A 20,926-nucleotide genomic window follows, 5' to 3' on the forward strand; every position below is an offset into this window, starting at 1 on the left:
TTCTGAAAATACTAGGTTTTATTCACACCCCAGTGGTAAACAATAACCTTAATATGAGGACTAGGTTTCTTTTGTAGATCACTATGTCACATAAAATACAAAACCCATAGCATAAACAAGCTGACAGTTATGAATGTTTAATGTGGTCTCGCTGGAAATTAAACAAGTCATACTAATCTTCTCAAGTAGTCAAATTCAAAATGCATCATCATCTCCTAGTTAGTACAAGTCACTGCCATTTCTATAACAAAGTAATGAAGGCACAGCTAGTGCAAGCAGACTTAAACCCGTTCAGACTACTGGGCTGAAAAATACTTTGGTTGGTTCTTCAGGAGAGAGTTTTCTCTAAACAAATATTGGTCTCGGTTAACAGTTCTGATAATCTTCACAGCTGCAGTCTAATAGCTACATGACAAAGACTTCACAAGAACCAAACTATGTAGCAATGAATTAACATTCATGCTTTAGGGGATTTACTGCATTCTACATATTGGCAGAAAATTATACTGTTAAAATGCTAGGTAGATTGAACCTACATTTTAAACTGGTTCTTATGCTTTTGATTTTATTTATTTATTTTTTTTAACAAATTGGTTACTTAATTCTACCAAGATACAAAACATAAGGCTGTAAGTAACTAATAGTTGTGTTTAGGCTATTACAGTGCAGGTAATCCTCAAGGCCACATACACACTGCTTCACTGCTGCTTGCATTCTGCTGGGTTTTGATCCTTCTGCTGAGAAAAAAGGAAGTATCAGTTTACAGATATCAATACTTTAAAGGAGTTATTAGAATTGCTAAGCACACTTTCAAGTTCCAGTATTCAAGCTCTTGCATCTCTTCCCCTAAGCTAATTGCCCAAGGTTAGTAATACTGCCAACCAAAGATAATCATCTTTGGGTGTGGCAACATTCACAACACTTTTGTTAATGCATACATATATATGACAGATGCAGAACAAAAATCAGTTCAGAATTAAGTGCAGTGTGATACTCTGAATGACACCAAAACTGGAAAAGGAGGAGGTCAGTTGTGTATCGTATCAAACAGGCTGGCTCAGAAGCATAGGCTTCAGACACACCCATACCTTCTATACAGTTTGAAGCAAAAAGCCTTCCCATAGTCAATAAAGGCACAGCCTTTCTCTAGAAGCCATTGCATAGCGGTACACTGAAACACCAAATCATGGTATGTTCTTAGCACTCTGGAAACTTCTTCTGAAATAAATTCCAGTTGCTAGAAAAATCCCAAGTGCAAATTAAGAGCACTTCTATACTGAAGCAGGCAATCAACTATACCTCACAGTATAATATGGGCATTTATGGAAAAGGCTCTGGGTGGTTACGAGTTCCATTGCAAGTTTTACTACATTGCTTTGTCTGGGATTGCTATTCTACAACCACAGTGCTAACTTTCAGCCTGTGATTAGCTTACAACTATTTGTTATTTCACTGTAGAACCACTGCCATCTGCCTCTCTAAGCCTTTGGCAGTTCTCTGAAACAGAACATACAATCTTGCCCTTAGCTGTTTAGCCTAGCAAAAAACAATCTCAAGTGGTAGACACAAGAGGCCTAATTTGCATCTGTTTCATTTTGATTCCAAAACTTTCTTGAACTGGAAGCAATTTAAATACACTATTGCAGATGAAACATCCTCAATAGGTTGTACATTTTGATTAGTAGTTCTATACCCCACATCTTTTCAACGACAATGTTATAATTATAGTATTTTGATTGCAGTTCAAACCATTCCTACTGAAAAATATACTGCCTCATTTGAAATAATAGGGACATGTCACAGCAGACATTTTGAGTTAACACAGCTTCATTTTTGACTGCAGCTTTCACCTTTCACCATCAGGTGTTTCCAGGATGCCTTTTGCTCAGCCAGTAAAAAAAAACCAGACAATTTAGTGCCTTGCAATCACTTTCAGCTAACCAAGCCCAATAGCCATTTGCCCTGACTGAAATTTAAAACAAAGCTGCCAGTTTGTTGGCTGTCCACATCTTAGTGCTTGACTGTAAATGCATTCCTGAACTTTGACTTCCGCTACCTCAAGAAATAACAGGTTTGCTATCACCTCCCCCTGAAAAAAGTGTGATAGATTCACTCAGCACAGTACAAGAATCAGCTTGTAACAAGTTCCCCAAACCTGAACACTGATTACTTGAACAGCTCTCTGCATGTCCTTACGACTACCGTCCAACATTTTCATCACTGAACTAAAACAACAACTTGCTGCAAGATAAGTTCACAGAAAACCAAACTTGACTAATTTCAGTGCTCAAAGCCAAGCATTACTTTTACAAAACATTCCTTAGTGAAAGAACTTCAAAAACAGTTGCCACGTCAATATTACTGTCAGAACTGGGACTAAAACAGTCTCAGCCAAAAAAAAATCACCATAAGAACTACTAAATGCTTAAATTAAAACTCAAGATTTAGCCTGCATTAAATATTAGGGATGTGAATGCATACGTATACTTCAAATATTCCTTGTAATTTCTTACTTTTGGGTCATAATCAGGATCGTTTTCTTCATCTGCTTCTTCTTCCCCCTCCTGAAAGAAAAGTTGTTTACATTTTGCTAGCTTATCTACATTAGTTTCCCAAACCATTTTCAAGAACATTAAATTCTATTCTGAAATGAATTAACTACCACTTCAAATTATGCATATGGTATTAGTTTACCCTCTACAAAGTGCATCATCTTTTACTGTTTCAACTTGATTTGTAAGATATCTTAGGGTTGCTTTCCCCCCCAGTCTGGATCTATAAAGACAAGCTGTTGTACCTTACATTCATAAGCGTAACTTAAACTGAGTGTCCAAAGCATTCAAAAACTAAAGGAACTTATTCCAGACAAACAACAGACACTATTTAAATCAAGGGAATCTGTCAACCCACCTCATCATCTGCCTCTTCACCTTCTTCATCATACTAGGAAAGAAAAGAAATGGTTTTGACAGTGTCATAAATGCAGTCATTTCAGACAGCAATTCGTTCAGGATAACTTAAGTAGGTACCAGAGACCATCCACACTGTATTGTGCTTTAAGAGAGCATCCTATAGCTGACAGATTTAAAAAAGCTTTATGAATCAGCATGAATAATCTCTTAAACTACGTTCTGGCAGAGAAAGCTTCCGGCTTTATATTCCTTATGTGTTATGCTGGAAGAGATTGTCAGACTGCGGTAACACCTCTGTCCAGCAGGGCATGTCAAAGCATAAGGCAGTCCATACCACCACTTCCCTCTTCCATCCAACCCCCATCCACTGCTCTGGACTAAAGGTTACCCTTCGACATTCTGAAAATCCAGCTCAATGCTGGACCTGTCTCACCCAACTCAGCTCAATAAATTCATCAAGCTTGTCAAACTATGCTTGTTTGTGGGGAGGCAGGGGGAAGAAAATATTTTATCTATATACAGTTCTTGTTTTCTGTACGTTGATTTTCAACCTTAGCTCCTTTAAATACATCGAAGCAAAGCTTTTGCAGAGCTTGCTTTAAAAAAAATAGCAAGCTTTGAATGCATATATCTACATTTTTCTAAAGAGTGCCCTCCTGAAAGGATCAGACCTGAATCTCAAGAAACTGGGTAGCTAAGTATCACTATAACTATAAAGAGCATTCTGACAAGCTATATAAACAGACTAATTAGTTCTCCAGAAGCTCACTGTATTTCAGTGGAAGTATTATGCACACCCCTCTTGCTGTTATGCATATGAACACAAACTTCTACTCATATCCTCCAAGTGTGCAGCTTCTATTACTGCTTTTGTTATAAAACTCTAAAGTCACTACTTCTAAAATTAATTACCTTCCCGCTGCTCCTTATTTAACATCCTAGGAAGTGTATCTGAAACTAATGTTGATACCTCCATTATAAATATGCTAATATTAATTATAAGAGTCAAAAGTTACCCAGTCTTTAAGCAACATTATTTGGAAGCTTTTAGTGCTTTCAAACACCATTACTTACATCATCATCATCATCTTCAATAGCTTCTCCTGTGAAGTACAATACTGATCGGGGGACTATACGTTCACGTAAGAAATGACCTATTTCAAAGTCTGCAGCAAGGATTGCCTCAGCATCATCATCCTGCATAAAACAATGTCATTTTCCAAACCGTAAGTCAATAACTACTGTTGATACAAAAACACAAGTTGCAGAGATTTTGATGTGGCCAGATTTACACAAATCCCATGCACTGACTTCATGGTTCATCATTTGCTTTATAGAAATTGAGGTTGTGAGATCAAGTATTACACTTCAGACATTCTACTCACATCATGCAGTTAACGGTTTGCTTCTTTAGTAAGCTTAATTATACAAAGTTCTGGAGTTAAAATTTTATTCTTCACCCACATCCCACCTTACATCTAAGGTATAAAAGTAGTTTAATACCTCCCACAGATTTTCAGTTTGCATTAAGAACTAACCACTAACCAGGTGAGCCTAATTAAGTATCTCCATGGTTCCTATCAATCAACCCATTGTAAAGCACTTGCACACCTAAAAACACTCTGTTCTAATAATAAGCTGCTGAAGTGAACTAAACTAAACTCTACCCCATCCAAGTCAACAAATACCATTTTAGTAAGGAAAATTTACGCAAACTATTTATCACAAATATTCCCAGGTTAAATACAGAATCACTTAAAGCTAAACCTATTTAACAAATTCCTAAACAATATGAACAAGCACATTGTATAAAAAGGCAGGTATTCTTCTACTGGTGGTTCCCCCACCCCAAAATCCTTTTGATAAAACAACTTACCAGGTCTCCACTTTCAGGAACTGTAAAAGAGAAAAGGAAAAACAAGTGAGTGAAGTATATATGACATTTAAAATTAATGTAAATAAACTAATATTCTGTTTACCTTCAGGGGGACTAAAGAAGTTGAAGAAGGAATCATTTGAAACAGTTTTTGTCACTGTTCTAACTGTTCCACGACCCTTGTGCTTCTGCTTCTTCTTAATGGTTTTCAAAGTAACATTTTTTCCTTTTTTCCAGTCTATTTGGCAGCTGGAAAGAAAAGAGCTGCAGCTTAGAAAAATTCCACTTATTACTAATACCTACTGAGGTCATCACAACTGTAAGGGATACAGTAAATATAAAATTCAGGTAACATTTAATCAGTGCTGTCTTTTTGTTTTATACTATACTTACTAAGAAAAAAATACTTTTTAGGATTGAAGTTTTTCATCCAGAACTTTCTCCTTCACCATTCAATCTCTGCAATATTAAGTCTCATCTGCTACAAAGTTCTATCTAGTTTCCTATCAAAAAATAATGTCACCATTGTTAGTGTGACCAAAAAAATTATAGTGTCATATTTGGTCTTAATAATTTAAGACTAGTAATATGTTAAGAGTTACCACACAATTATAAAATCAATAAATCATTAAAATAATGCATCAAGCACATATGTAGTTTTTTTTCCTTATGACTCTTGCTGCTTACAGACCAAAATCATACCCATAGGCTTCAGTGACTCTTGCAAAGTACGGTGGGGACATGTAAATGAAGAAGTGACATAAATAAGGCTGCCTATATTTGCAGAAATGTCTTGATTAGATCCCTTAAAGACTCAAAGGAAAGAGGTAAGTTGTTTTGCAATAAGAATAAGCTGTCTTAGTTATAATACAAAACAAGAATTAGGAATAAATCATTTTCATAAAAGCAGTGTCATGTTACAGGGACCTCTGCCAGGACTTATGCTTTTCAGTAACAATCTTAATTGGGGAACAAAATAATTTGATCAAATACACTCAAGCAGTTAGACTAAACTTTTCAGGACATTTGCAGCAACATACTACATTAAATGACTGAAATGAAGTGCAATGAAAGTCAGTATTAATAAAGTGCACAGCAGTGCATGGCTAAAACCAAACCTGACTATACAGCAATAGGCTCTCATTGTTACTGCTCAGAAGAGTAAGAGTGCTCAGGTGGGCAGTCAGAACATTAAGGAGGCATTAACAAAAAAGCAGCTAAACAGTCATGATACATACATAAGCCCCTGATGTACCTGTAAGGGCGATTATGTATGACTCAGGTTACATCTCCTCTTTCTGTTCACAGTGAATGTACACAGAAAAGAGATTAAATAATTTAAGAAACTATAGCTAATTTGGAAGAGATCACTGAGAACGGAATGGGACATTTTAAAAATCCTGAGGAAAGCAGAGTTAGAGATGACTGCTCTCTATTGGTAAATAGATTAATTGAAAGGTGCACAGAGGCAAACGTTCAACTGTTATAAAACAAACTGGACAATTCTAATACAGAATATAAAACTAGATTTGCCTTCCCAAAACTGCACATCAGAAATAAGGTTTCCAAAAAAGTGACCAAAGAAGTTTTGAATAAAAATAAAAGTAAAGCTATCAAGGTCTACTGGTATATTATACTATCTAGTTTCCATTTCAGCTTCAGTGATTGCAGAACATTTATAGATAAAGCTATTTTTTATTTATATGTATATATAATATATATAAAACTATTACATATCTATCATTTATAGTACATAACTTGTTAAAAATTCTGAAAATAACACTAGATGAACATGCAAAGAATAACCTCTTAGGTGTTTCAGACTAATTTGAATTTATAAAATGGGACTTTTTAAAAGAAGTTAATTTACTTAAATACACTAAAAACCTCAACTTGAGCCTAGCCTACAAGTTATTAGGTAACAAGATTTTTTCCAGCACCTTCCTAAGATCTATAAAAGTCTACAGTTGAAGTAAGAGACTGTTTATTACCTTAAAGCTGTTTAGTAGCACTTACCCGGTACATCCCATGATTTCTGGTCCATCAAAGGAGAAGGGATCAGAATCATCTGGCTCTGACCTCATTCTATATGTCTTTGTCAACACTTCATTTGTGAAATAGTCATTTGGTTCAAAGTGAAATTCTAATGTGAAGCTCTTAAAAAGAATTGCAGAGACAACATTAGTAATTTAGCAACATATACCTTTACCTTCTAAATACTTAACAACCAAACAAAAAACATGCATGCAACAGAACATATCCATCTCTACTAATATTGAAGTGGTACACACAACTTATTCTAGAATTTGCTGCCCAAGTTGTGCAAGAAATATCCAAACGTTTTCATTTAATCCATTGATCTTGTGCTTTTTACTTATTACACTGCTTGCAGCAATGACACACGATCTCCTGATGTACAGATTTCCTGGTGCCATGTTACAGAGACAGCTTATAAATTTAAAATATTAAAGCTTAGCAAGCTATTTGCTCTCTGACAAGGAAGTTATATACAATAGTTATACAAAAAGCACCTGAAAACATTGAAATTTAAAAAGTTAAACTTAGTCAAACACTAAGGCCAAGTTATTAACTCATCTGAATCTGAAGGGTAAGTTAAATATGAATTTATATATTACTTCACAGCTAGCACTCAACCTTGTACTGTTTTTCTTAGGACAAGAAGTTGTACATTTCTCAAGACTGCCATAAGACAATTTCTTATCACAGGCCATGTTATTGATATACACATGAGGTTTAATATAACAATCTTGTTCAGTAGGTTAAACTAACCATAGGCTGTCCAACTTCTGAAAATTTCACTTTTATATCTTTTAAGTGTTTCAGGATAGGTTCATCATGCTCCTGCAAACAAAAAAACCAATTATTCAACTTTCATAAGATGAAATTGTACAGATGCAGAGATAAAAAGCTGTATTTAGAGTGAGTGATCCTTGGCAAGAACCTCCTTACAACTGGGAAACATTTTCCACGTACATGACCAGCAGGTGGCAACAGCAGCAGCACAGAATTTCTGCTGCATTACACAGCCTGAATCCCATGAAAATAAAATACAGCTTTTAGCAACATGTTTCACGCACACATTCCTATATATTTAGGAAGTGCATTAGTAAGGTAAAATTACAAGTTCAACAAATAAGAACACAGCAAGAAGGTATTTCAGAATGCTCTCTGCTTTGAGTCAAAGTCCCAGAGATGACATCCAAGTATTCACTTCATTTTCACTCTCAGACATGTAAAGTATTGTACTGTTCCTACTCCTTCCTTAAAGAGCACACTTAGATTATGTACTTAAGCAACCTCAAGGCAACCAGGGCTACCACCTACCTGAACCATATCACTGAGCAAGTCCACGTTCTTGAATACCGTCAGCCAAAATTCAGGAATTCCTTTAGGGTCTTCTTTTTCTTCATCTTTTTTTTCTTCTTCAAGCTTGGCTTTCTCTTTCATTTCCTCCTTGATAGAATAAAAGTGTCAGTTTTCTAAATTTTAAAAGCATAACCCACCAGGCTTGTTAACTGTGTTATGCAGTACAGCTAACAGCACAGATTAAGTTTCATGTGCCTGCTTTAAGCAATCAATTATGAATTATTATTAAAAGCAATCATTTTGAAGTTTTTTTAAAAGAAAACTTTTTATTGTATTGAAACTTGTTTCATGCTAAAGCTTGAGATATTGATGAGAACTGATTATAATACTCACTGAAATTTCTTCTTCAACATCTGCTTTCCATTCACATTCTTCCTCTGTAGGTTCATAGATTGCATTGATGATTTCACTCCGCTGAAAAATTTGACCAAGAATATTTTCGTGTTCTAGCTATTGCAGTCATCAATATCCTAACTAATAAATTGCTCATCCTAATTTCATACAACGTATTAACTACTTATCAAAACTTTTCCTGGCCCTAGAAAGGCTCATCAGTTACCAGCTTTTCAAATAAATTTCACTAAAATAAGCACAAGAATTCCAGAAAGGCTACTACATCACCTAACATCTGTTACATTAACAGGATGAGACCTAATATACCAAAGTAATTCTGTTAATCATGGAACAGACTGAGCCTTTCTCCCCCTTAACCTTAGTGATGTTCACATGAATGGTAAAATAGTGTCAGCTCAAATGAATGGGCACATATAAGACCAAAGTAATTCAGAACATGGATAAGCTTTCAGTTTATGTTCCCTTGTGTTTTAGCTAAAGCTTTTAAGTACAAATCAGATTAGCATTAAAATACCTTGTCAAATAAGGGCTGATAGAGAGCAGCATATTTTCTTTCCAGCTCGTGAACTTCCTCGTAGAACTTTGCTTCTATCTGTGCACACTGAACTTGAAGATTCTTGAGAGCATTCACACGTCTTTTAACAACCTTAGGCAAGCTGAAAAATTCAGTGACAGAGCTGTTACGAACACTGCATTCTAAGCACATGTTGACCCCTCCTTAAGCAGCCCCCTTAATAACCAACTTGCATCAAAACAGATTTCACACTATTTTAAACCTTAAAAAGCTGAACAGATCAAACCTATGACCCATTGTACCATGCAGACAAACTGTTATCACAATCTCTTAAAAACAGGCTTAGCCTGAAAGAGAACCAAAGAATTTCAAATACCTGGGGGAATCATGAGATAGACTTGTATAAAACTTCACGTTAAGCTTTACATTATCGTTGAGCAGCACAGCAAATTTCTAAGATTGAGCATAATTAAGAACCACTAATTTGTTTGGTTTTATGAAAGTCCAAGACAGTTGAGTTATTACTTCACTAAGGAAGTCAATCTTCAACATTTATATTTTTGTTTCATCTGGGAAAGAAGCTAGGACTACTGTCTTCATATACCCCTTCACTCCCAAAATAAGCCAGAACTGTTTTTCTAAGTGAGCCACTATATTATACACATGTAACAGGAAAGCAATTAATGTAGTCTTCATTGTAAAGAGTTGTCAGCTACAACTCTTAACAGTAGTTTCACTTGTAGTAAATTACACTAAGATACTGTTAGGACAAATTTACCTATGTGAAGGCTATTAGTGACATTCATGGGGTAGATTGCTGACAGCCCCCAGAATATGGCTACAGAAAGTTACCACATTAATTTTCTGTAGTTAAGCAGTTGGTCATGTTATTTAGAACACTGTAGTTAACAGCTGCTTTTTAATTGTTAGTACCAGAGTCAGGTTAGAGTAAGTAACCAGAATATGTTAACTGAGCTAAACAGTGAAAGTTCATATTAATTACTAATGCTATCTGGCCTCTAATTAGGTAGGATATGCATATGTTCTAAGAGAACCTTGTTCACTTTAAAATGTGAAATGCATCTTCCTAATGACTATGCTCAACATGAATATCCTATTTCTGTTTACTAAGACAACATGCAGATAACCAATAAATCAAGATTTCCCTTAACCTCCTGACTTGAGCAAAAGTACATCCTGCTACACACACTACCACAAAAAAAACTTAATCATACATGTTCAAAAAGGGTTGATAACTTTGTTACTATCACATTTTTCTAGAATGTGGTCAGCTTCGCCATTTATTGCATCTTTCACTTCAAGAACACCAGAATGATGTAAAAGCAACTTAGTAGCAAGCTCAGTTCAGGAAAAAAGTGTTAAGGAAGAAAATAATTAACTATAGATAAGTCATGCAGTAATCACCCACCTAATGCCACATGCATATATTTAGACTAAGTACTGGTCTTCAAAATTTCATATTAAAATAGCAAAATTTCTAAAAGGTAGTGCTATAACATGCAACATACCAATTCCAGTACATCGGAACAAATATTTTAATTCCTTTATTAGAGAGTCTAGAATCTTTTGCACGCACCAGAAAGCTGTATTTTGATACAGTCCATGCCAACTAGACCAAGTTTTACAATTTGTACATCCACTACGTTTATAACGTCCATAAATTCTAGAAAAACTAGATTCATGAAAGAGACAGCTAATACAAAAACAGAAAATGGAGAAGCAGACCAAGAAATCTGAACCAGACTACACAAGTACAATAATGGCAAGTAAAACTTGTTGCTTTGAGGCCCTGAACAACCTGATCTAGCATGTGGTGTCCCTGCCTATGGCAGACAGTTGGAACTAGATGATCTGAGGTCCCTTCCAACCCAAGCCATTCGATGATTCTATGAACACAAGCAACTAGCAAATGTTACAATCACACAAAAATGCAATGTCTAAATAGCAGGAGAGGGAAAACCTGCTCTAGAGAAGTAAGTTTCTTTAAAATTATTGTAGCCAGGCACAGGTGAAGTAGTTATTAGACAACTGCTAAAAATTAGCAGATTCTAAGCCTGAGCAGATAGATGTTTTCCTGGAACACGTTTAGTTTTCCCACCAGCTTATGCACTTAGTTCCTTTACAGCCCACGTAACAGGCTTTTAGGATCCCAGATTCCTGCTGACTTTTGTGCCTCCTCAGTGTCTAGACTCCATATATAAACAAACTTTAAAAATATTTACGAAGACATTTAAGATGCACCTGTAAAGCACGGTTAAATCAGCATGCATATGTCGAGAAAGTGCAGAGTAAAGTTGCACACATTTTACGGCTATTTTTATACTGTAAATAACTAAGCATTTGGTACAACGGCAAAGCTAAAATGCTTTAAGAGAATGCCCTACTGTACTTGGAATAGATGAAGTGGTACAGTATCTTAGAGAACAGCTGACTAGAAGAACGCCATGTAAAATACATCAACCTAAGAAGTGAGCACAAGTCATAAGATCAAGGACCTGAAAGAGTAGAAGTTAACTAGCATCTGTTGAAAAAAAACAAGAAAAATAATTGGATATAGAAAGCCTGTAGTGTAGAGCATCCAGAAAGGACCTGTGTGTCCCCTTTGACTCCATGCTCTTCTGGGGCCTGCATTTATTAGGGTATTGCTGTTAGTTAAGTGTGCTTCTGTTCTATGTTACTATTTCCAACAGAGGAATGTGGTGGAGTAGGAGTAGCAGCAGCAAAGCCTGTTATTCAGTAGCCATCCCAGTTAACATCAATAGCTCTGCAGGAGGCTATCACAGTAAGATAGTTGTGCTTTACAACTCACATGAATATGGTGAAAAGTTCACACACATTATAAAAAACTGAAAAGATCTATCTGTTAAGGCATGAGTAAAGAAAATTTTAGCAAGCAAGAGAGATTGTTTCAAGGTTGGTTATAACAAGTCCACATCAAGTATTGATACTACATCCCTAATTTTATTAGCTTTCTGGTTACACTGTAACCATAAGATGACCATATATTTGCCCATGTTTCAGATTAAGGCAAACCTACAAAAGACATTCCAAAGAGCAGGAAAATACCTGTAAGTGTGCCATTTCACAACTGCAGGGGACTGTTAAAAATATTTGGTGGCTGATACTTTTTTTTCTTCAAAAAGGCTCAAATTAAAAGGCTTCAAATCTGAAATGCACTACAGACTGACTATATTAGTTTCCTGCTATCTAGGCAGAACAACGGTTTATGATTATTAATCCTACAGTGTTCAGAAAGCAAGAGCACCATTTATACCACTCTGTCATACTGAATTAGAACAAATATTTTACCTTTCTATATATCCTGTAGATGTTCCTACCAGACCATCAAGCCTTTCCTGAAGAGCTGCAAGAATCTGAGGATTTTGCATCATCTGCACAGTCAACTGCCGAGCTAAATTAAAAAAGAAAAAACTGTAAATGCAAAGTACATCTTCTGGATTCATCTTGGATTACTATAAAAAAAGCAATAAGTTTGTTATATACACTTGAGAGAAGAAATACAAGCAGAAAAGTATTCCAAACATCTCCATTTGAGAAGCATGGATCAAATCCATCCTATCCTGATCAAAAACCTGGATTAAAATTGCCACTGTTCAGCAAACTGAGCTTCTGCTAAAAGGTCAGGATTTATATAACACTCCTAAAAGCATCAGTTTTGCTTCTACTTGATTGCTTCTACCTCAAACTCATTAGGTAAATGCAAGGTAGTAGAATTCGTGCCGTTAATTTAAGAAGTCAAAAATGGAGTTGGGATTTCCATTCCATTTTAGATGAAACAAGAAACAAGACTTCTTCAGACTTGGATTTGGAACTGTTTTACAGATCCCTGCTTACATATTTTTTCTTGCAAAATAAATTATTCATTAGAACATTTTTTAAAGGAATAGTGTATTAATCCAATCAACTCAGTCTGACATGTTATTGATTACAGAATATCAGTGCTAAGTACTTGATTTCTATTAGTAACCTCTTTAGAAATCATTTTGCCCAAATGGGAAATCTGTTTCAAATTATATGGTAAAAGTACTTTTTAGAAAACACAAATTGCTATCTTAAGTGTTCTTATTACCGGTATCAACAGCGACCCTTTTACTTCAGCTCAAAGTCTGTGCCTAAACAACCTGCAGAAATAAGTTCATTTTAATAAGAATTTATTATCACAGAATCACACAGAATTGAAGGGATTGGAAGGGACCTCGAAAGATCATTGGGTCCAACCCCCCTGCCAAAGCAGGTTCCTTAGAGCAGGCTGCCCAGGTAGGCATCCAGATGGGCCTTGAATATCTCCAGAGAAGGAGACCCCACAACCTCCCTGGGCAGCCTGTTCCAGTGCTCCATCACCCTCACAGTGAAGAAGTTCTTTCGCATGTTGGTGCGGAACTTCCTGTGCTCCACCTTGTGGCCATTACCCCTTGTCCTGTCCCCACAAACCACTGAAAAGAGGGATTTGGCCAAATCCCTCTGTCTCCTACACCTCAAGTATTTACACACATTGATGAGATCCCCTCTGTCTTTTCTCCAGGCTGAACAGGCCCAGGTCTCTCAGCCTTTCTTCATAGGGAAGATGCTCCAGGCCCCGTATCATCTTTGTGGCCCTCCGCTGGACTCTTTCCAGGAGATCCCTGTCTTTTTTGTACCAGGGAGCCCAGAACTGGACACAGTACTCCAGGTGAGGCCTGACCAGGGCAGAGTAGAGGGGGAGGATCCCCTCCCTTGACCTGCTGGCCACACTCCTTTTAATGCATGCCAGGATCCCATTGGCCCTCTTGGCCACGAGGGCACACTGCCAGCTCATGGTCAACCTGTCATCCACCAGGACCCCCAGGTCCCTCTCCTCAGAGCTCCTCTCCAGCAGGTCGTCCCCCAGCCTCTACTGATACATCAGGTTGTTCCTTCCCAGGTGCAGGACTCTACACTTGCTCTTATTAAACCTCATTTGGTTTCTTCCTGCCCATCTCTCCAGCCTGTCCAGGTCTCACTGAATGGCAGCACAGCCTCCTGGCATGTCAGCCACTCCTCCCAGCTTTGTGTCATCAGCATACTTGCTGAGGGTAGACACTTTTCCCTCATCAAGGTCATCGATGAAGATGTTGAACAACACCGGACCCAGCACCGGCCCCTGGGGAACACCGCTAGTCACAGGGCTCCAGCTGGACTCTGCGCCGCCAACCACCACCCTCTGAGCTCAGCCAGGCAGCCAGTTCTCAACCCACCTTACTGTCCACTCCTCTATCCCACACTTTCTCAGCTTTGCTATCAGGATGTCATGGGAGACAGTATCGAAAGCCTTGCTAAAGTCAAAGCAGATGACATCCACTGCTCTCCCCCCATCTACCCAGCTGGTGATGCCATCATAGAAGGCAACGAGGTTGGTCGAGCACGACTTCCCCTTGGTGAATCCATGCTGACTACTCCTCATAACATTCTTCTCTTCCAATTGCTTGGAGATGGCATCCAGAACAAACTGTTCCAACACCTTTCCAGGGACAGAGGTGAGACTGACTGGCCTGTAATTTCCCAGATCCATCTTCTTGCCCTTCTTGAAGACCAGAGTGACATTGGCTATCCTCCAGTCTTCAGGAACCTCTCCTGTTCTCCAGGACCTTTCAAAGATGATAGACAGCGGTTCAGCGATCACCTCTGCCAACTCCCTTAGCACATGTGGATGCATCCCATCGGGACCCATGGATTTGTGTGCATTGAACCCACTCAGACACTCCTGAACCACTCTCTCGTCAACCAGGGGGGAGCCCTCCATTTCCCAGACCCTTTGTCCTCCCACCAGGGTCGAGGAGTCCCAGGGGGGAGTCCTTGAAGCAAAGACTGAAGCAAAGGAAGCATTCAGTATCTCCACCTTCTCAGCATCTCCCATTACCAGGACACCCCTCTCATTCAACAAGGGGCCCACATTATCCATAGTTTTCCTTTTACTGTTTACATACTTAAAAACCCTTCTTATTATCTTTTACCTCTTTTGCAAGCCTCATCTCTAGGTGGGCTTTAGCCTTCCTCATCGCATCCCTGCAGGCCCTGACAACACTTCTATACTCCTCCCAAGAGGACAGGCCCTTTTTCCACATTTCATAGGCCTTCCTCTTCCTTTTGATCTTATCGATGAGCTCCTTGCTCATCCACACAGGTTTACAATTTTTAATCAAGCTGTTCTGCCTTCTTCCCCCATCTTCAACATTTACAGGTATGCAAACAAGTAGTATATCATAAGGCATAGAAAATATCTTCATATAGCATTCTTTTAACTGGCACCTTCAAATTAACATGGAGCTTTTCAATCCTTCCTGATATATCGAGTTGGTTTTTTTAAGTGATATTCAGTTCACCATTTCTATGCCCTTCACTAGAGTAACCACATGAATATCCTCTTCTACTTTTGTGTCCTACCAATGAAATTACATATCGAAAAATTGTATCTCAAGTGACACCGAAAAGAGAGGCCTGTTCTCCATATAGACTGTAGTATCTCCATAAAGATATATTTCAGCAGAAGATGTAGTTGCTTCTTAGAAGCACAGTATCACATTAGTCAATGCCATCTTGTTAGGCTATCTTGGTTTGCTCTGACCTTACTATCCATTACTCTTTCTTTAACCTAAAAAGGTATCTAACTGTGCTATTTGAGTGTTTCCAGATATTCTTTCAAATACCAAACCTGTACACACACCATACATATGGCATGCCAGCGTCAACATTCCCTCAAACTGAAAGCCAGTGACATTCTGTTTTGCAAGTCCTTGGATACATGAACCTTTTGTTTTTCAATTAGTTTTTTCCCCAAAAGCAAGAGTGCTTTACCTAAGCATTAACTGAACCGTCTTCAATATATTTAAAAATGAGCATATCCAGGTAAAAAAAATGACCGAAATGTGGAAAAAATGTGCATGGAAAAAGATACTAGAAAGCCAGCAAAAGAACTGCTTGGCAGTCTTCATTTCAGAAGACAGAAAAGTTCCCTAGTACTGAAATGTTCTTTGCTTACAATATTCGGTTTCCCTCCAAGATGCACATATAGTGTAATTTCCCCTCTCAGATCCTCATGTATAGTTGCTGGGATTAAATACTAATACTGTTACTCATCTCTAGGTTCTTTTGGGACACCTGATTATTTAACATTTAATTATTGTAAGCATCTTCAGCTGACCTACATTATCCAAAATTTTGCAATCCAGTTTTGGAAACACTTTCAATAGATATAACAAAGCCTCTAACACCACCTTGAGGAAACTTTTCTAATTTTTCATTAGCGTTACTACTTTGTTCAGAAAATCATGGAATGTGGCAATATCAGCAATCCAAGCTATTATATTACGGATTATCTCTCACACAAGCTATTCTCTTTTGGCTAATTGCTCTCAGATGCTATCCGTACCCCCAATTTTTAACTATAACATATGAGTAGCACTGCTCAGCACAGAGATGAAACCATGTCCGGGCCTTTTGTTGTTGTTGAGAGAAAGATCAAAATAAATATATGTAACTTTTTTTTTTTAGAAAAAGACTTTATCAGCTATTAGTTTTGAAATAATTTGTTAACATCCACAATAACCTTCTCTTTTCCAATTATACAACCCTACAGGTGGCCAGGGCTACTTGCACTGGTACTGACCATGACTAAAATGAATGACAGTGTACAATTAATAAAAGTCACAACCAGGGAAAAAAGTCCTTGCTTCAGAATTTAAACAGGGCAGTGTATAAGCCATTAAGCTTTTCCACTTCCTTTTAAAAAGAAAAATCCTTTTAACATTAACAAAAAAGCACATATGCAGCTACTTTAAAAGACTTGTTTTCAACATTACCTTTGCTGTTGGCATCTTCACCAGCTTCCTCCTCTTCTACTTCTTCAACATCTTCCATATCTTGTTGATCAAGTTCAGACTGTTCTTTGCTATTAGGAATATTTAATAATAGCATAATAAGTTAAACTTTTTTAAATTATAAGTGAGCTCAAAGAGTCAGAGATCACATTGGTACAAGCAAACTGATGCACTAGTTTTTAATCTATGAAAATTTGAAAGTTTTAATAGCCAAAGTCAAATTTGTCTTCATAGACTGTGTTACTTTCAGACTCGGAACAGTTTATAGAACTAGCACCTTTTCAGAGTTTTGAAGATAAAATTCCTTTACAGAAGGATTCCTTCAGCTCCTATTGATATCAACAAGTACAAGCCTCCGTCTGCCCTATGCATCCTCTTTGTTATGATGTATAGGCCTTGAGAACTGAGATTAGATTCACCCAAACAGTACTTCAAATCCCACAAAATTACAAGCAAAGTACAGAGAAAGCTACATTCAGTGAAATAATGGTAATGAGTAGTACTAGCATTTTTCCCTCCAGAATTCCAGCTAACATGGTTAAGTTAACTGGTACCTCACCCCTGTCTTATCCAGTTAAGATCCCAAACCAATTTGGCATGAGCAACTCAGGCTCTCCTCCCGCATGCAAATGCTGTAAAACTCATCTTGCCACAAGGTCAAGATCACATTGTAGTAGACAGACACTGTCCCTCATATCTGGAGGGAACAGCCATCTGAAGTACATAACAGGGCAGTTACAGCCCCAGTAACCTACAGATTTTACTTACTTGTCGATGTCTGCCATGCTCAGATTTCAAACCCTAGAGGAAAATACAAAATGCAAAAAACAGCATTAGATTTCATTTACAAGGTCTACAGGCAAGTGCCATAACACTGAAAGGGAACAAACCATGCCAGCTTTTAGGAATAGGATAAATACGTATTGTAGTCTAAAGTGGCATATCCCCCATGCAAATGTTTTGACCTTTCACTCCAAAGCATACAGAAATACTGGAAAATGTCATTCTGGTTTAGAGCCAATGAATCTACTAACATACATTTAAATACCAGCAAAAAATACATATTGCATTTTGTATCATAGGATTGTGTTAATATCAAAAATTGGTAGCTAATCCTATCTAATTAAAAGTAACAAAATTATGAAAAGTAACCTGAGAGAAAGTGAAGTAACAAGGGTGCTAAAAACCCTTTTGCTAAAGTCTACTCACTTTCAGCGCATAACTGCAGACGATCTTACTGCTGAATCAGATTCTTTAATACTACACATGCCTTTTTGTGGATTCATGTTTAGTCCTAACTTTACAAAACCAATCCAAGCAGTTCCTCAAAATACCCAGAGAATTGCCACATATAATTAATTTGACAACACTGTACCAAGCTATTTAACAGAGCTAACTTCCATGTCCTGAACAATCTGAATTTTAAGCACCTCAGTATCACCATAAGCATGCTCAAGACTACAAACACTACGTGTTGAGACTATTGCACATCTTGCATGCCACGAAGCACGTATGTTCTCAAATGTATTACAAGATGAGCAACGCTTTCCACCAGCAAAACAATACTTAGAAATCTAGATTACAAAAATGTTTCTGGTAATATGTTCTGGTTGCATGTAACCAGATTCAATTCCCTCATACGTGGAAAAACTGGAGAACCAGCTATTTGTCCATCTATTTCAGAAAAATGCAGTATTTGCTAACAAACAGCAGCACTACCACAAACCAAAGATCATCCAACAATTCATTAAGAAACTGATGAGTTCCAGGAACATTTCTGACTCATTGCAAGTTCTTTAAGTTTCAGCTGGTGTTTGCCTGTTGTGTAACTTCAGGTTCACACATGGATGCAAGCTGCCCCTATACCAGTTCCAGTCTCCTTCACAAACCATTCTCAAAAGAATGACAGCAGAGATTGAAGACCTACAGAAACTAAGAACATGTAACAGTTACAACTCATTTACAAGTCTCCATATTTCTTGAGCAATACCACAATTAGCACTGTTTCTGGTTTGCAGAAGGCTTTATCCATGCAAAATACACACCTTCATGCAGGACCTTTGTAAGGAGGCTAGCAGCCCCTCTTGGCAAACACACTCCAGGTGCACAGCTCACCTTGCCTTCTGCCCATTTTCATACAGGTGGGACAGACACAATCACATTAACTATTATTGCTCCGTGCAGAGACCAACATTTCCCCATCTCCATTCTCCCTGTAAAATGGCACTTCATTTTCTATCTGGAGACAGCTCTTTCAAAGGTGCACCAGAGACCACAACCCAGGTTTCTCCCCAAGCCAGCAGGCTGGGTGAGACAGCAGTTGAAGCACTCTAGGTACAGGTTAGCTGAAACAGACTGACTTCTAAGTTCAACTGAGCTTTTTTTTAAATGATGCCATGAGATTAGCTATGACCAAGTCGGGCTGAAACACTTTTTAACAAGTATCCATCTCATCCCCAACAGTGGCCATTAGCAGATAGCTATTTAAAAGCAATCACACAGCAAGAATTCCCCCAGAAACTCTTGTAGCTTTCAGCTACATTCAGAACAAACACACTGGCTTTAGAAGCACGGATATTTAACAAGCCCATAATAAGGACTAGTTTATGAAATAGATTTGTCTTCCCCTGAAGCAATGCAGACGAGCTGATATTATTCAAGCATCAAAGCACTGAAATCCTAGGTTTTAGTTACAACAGTCAGCCTGCAGATATTAAGCCAAGTTTTTCTACGCCGATCAAGAGAGCAGCAGATGAAGTTTCACCAGCAGTTTCCACATTCTTGAATTTCTCAGCGGGTCCTTGTCTTTACAGTTCTGAATAACTGCCCCTCATCAACCACCTTCATCCTTTCACTATTCACCCCTCTTCCAAGGCCATGTGTGACCATGCTGAAAGCATCCACTGCAGCACACAGCCTTGCCTGGGGAACTCCCATCTCTGCAAGGGGCAGCTATGCCTGCTCTCTGCCCCCTAGCTTTTAAGCAATCTACATGAGGACTGTACCTTCTCCAAGAGGGGCCCAGCTCACTCCAAGCCTTTGAACAACTTTCTTCAACATTTTCTCAGAGAATTCAAGTAGACCATATCAATTAGCTGGCAAGTTCAGAACCTCCCTTCAGCGTGTTCCTATCTGCTTCACCCTGTTCTTCTGTTCTCCTAGCATCAGCTTTTGTCATACCTCAGCATTTAATCTCCCCTCTGGTTTTTTACACTACTCCGTATCAGAACATTTGCAGTTGGGAGGTTTCTTCCCCAAACTGCGGAGACACTACTGTTTGTCATGGCACTGTCATCTGCCAGCTCTAGAAAGCAGCTCTTGTGTGACGAGGCTGCGAGGCACCATGCCAGCAGCACTACATTGGCAGGCAGACTAATCTGTGCAACCCACACCAGCGTGGATATACAGTTGCATCACATTTAGCTTGTCATTTACTTAAATAACCATAAGCTTCTCTACAAACACAATTCTACTGGTGAAAAAACTGCAGAGGCAGACAAGTATCGAGGAAACACCTTCCCTAAGAGGAGACGGTCTTGCACAATGCTTACTACAAGGTCCCAGCCTTGTGAGCTTCAGATACAACAGCAACACTAAAATACATTATCTCCCCAAAACCGGATCTTTACATATAGCACTCCTTCCACTCAGCTTTCCAGAAGAACACCACAGCTCTCCTTCCCCACTCCTCTCATTTAGGATTGTGATCAGCAGCTGTACCTTGACACAAGAGGAAAGAGGCATTCATGGGTATCGCTGCTTGAAGCATCTTCCCTGGGAGATGCAAGGGAAGGGTTACAAGCAGTAGCAGTGTGGCCTCCACTGCTCCAACCCAGCAGGCAAACAACCTCCTCACTCAAAATTTTTATTTCCCTTTTGTTTGAGCAGCTACAGCCAGGAGCACTGAATTATGGTCAAATGCAGAGGTGCCCCAAGGCTTCGCTTACAATGAGATGTTTTGCTGCTTACCGTAAAAATACACGAAGGAAAATAAGTGCTTATCTTATCT

The 20,926-nt window shown here is 38.2% G+C and overlaps 1 protein-coding gene across 4 annotated transcripts in view; it reads right to left on the reverse strand.

Moving 5' to 3' along the window:
* NAP1L1 (nucleosome assembly protein 1 like 1) overlaps positions 1-20,926 on the reverse strand; it is a 30,002-nt gene continuing 9,076 nt past the window's right edge. For 2 of the 4 annotated variants that reach the window (XM_035544355.2, XM_035544356.2), the window contains exons 2-15: positions 17,686-17,718; positions 16,900-16,988; positions 12,374-12,476; positions 9,044-9,185; positions 8,509-8,589; positions 8,134-8,262; positions 7,579-7,650; positions 6,805-6,944; positions 4,892-5,037; positions 4,789-4,808; positions 3,987-4,109; positions 2,911-2,943; positions 2,514-2,564; positions 1-737 (exon numbers count right to left, since the gene is read on the reverse strand). In XM_035544355.2, the coding sequence (XP_035400248.1) occupies positions 699-737; positions 2,514-2,564; positions 2,911-2,943; positions 3,987-4,109; positions 4,789-4,808; positions 4,892-5,037; positions 6,805-6,944; positions 7,579-7,650; positions 8,134-8,262; positions 8,509-8,589; positions 9,044-9,185; positions 12,374-12,476; positions 16,900-16,988; positions 17,686-17,702 (1,185 nt within the window). In that variant the 5' untranslated portion in view covers positions 17,703-17,718 and the 3' untranslated portion in view covers positions 1-698. The remainder of the gene's footprint in view (positions 738-2,513; positions 2,565-2,910; positions 2,944-3,986; positions 4,110-4,788; positions 4,809-4,891; positions 5,038-6,804; positions 6,945-7,578; positions 7,651-8,133; positions 8,263-8,508; positions 8,590-9,043; positions 9,186-12,373; positions 12,477-16,899; positions 16,989-17,685; positions 17,719-20,926) is intronic. The other 2 variants (XM_035544358.2, XM_035544359.2) reach the window with 2 other exon arrangements.

The sequence above is a fragment of the Cygnus atratus genome, chromosome 1 (assembly GCF_013377495.2).
Source record: "Cygnus atratus isolate AKBS03 ecotype Queensland, Australia chromosome 1, CAtr_DNAZoo_HiC_assembly, whole genome shotgun sequence".
Lineage (NCBI taxonomy): Eukaryota > Metazoa > Chordata > Aves > Anseriformes > Anatidae > Cygnus > Cygnus atratus.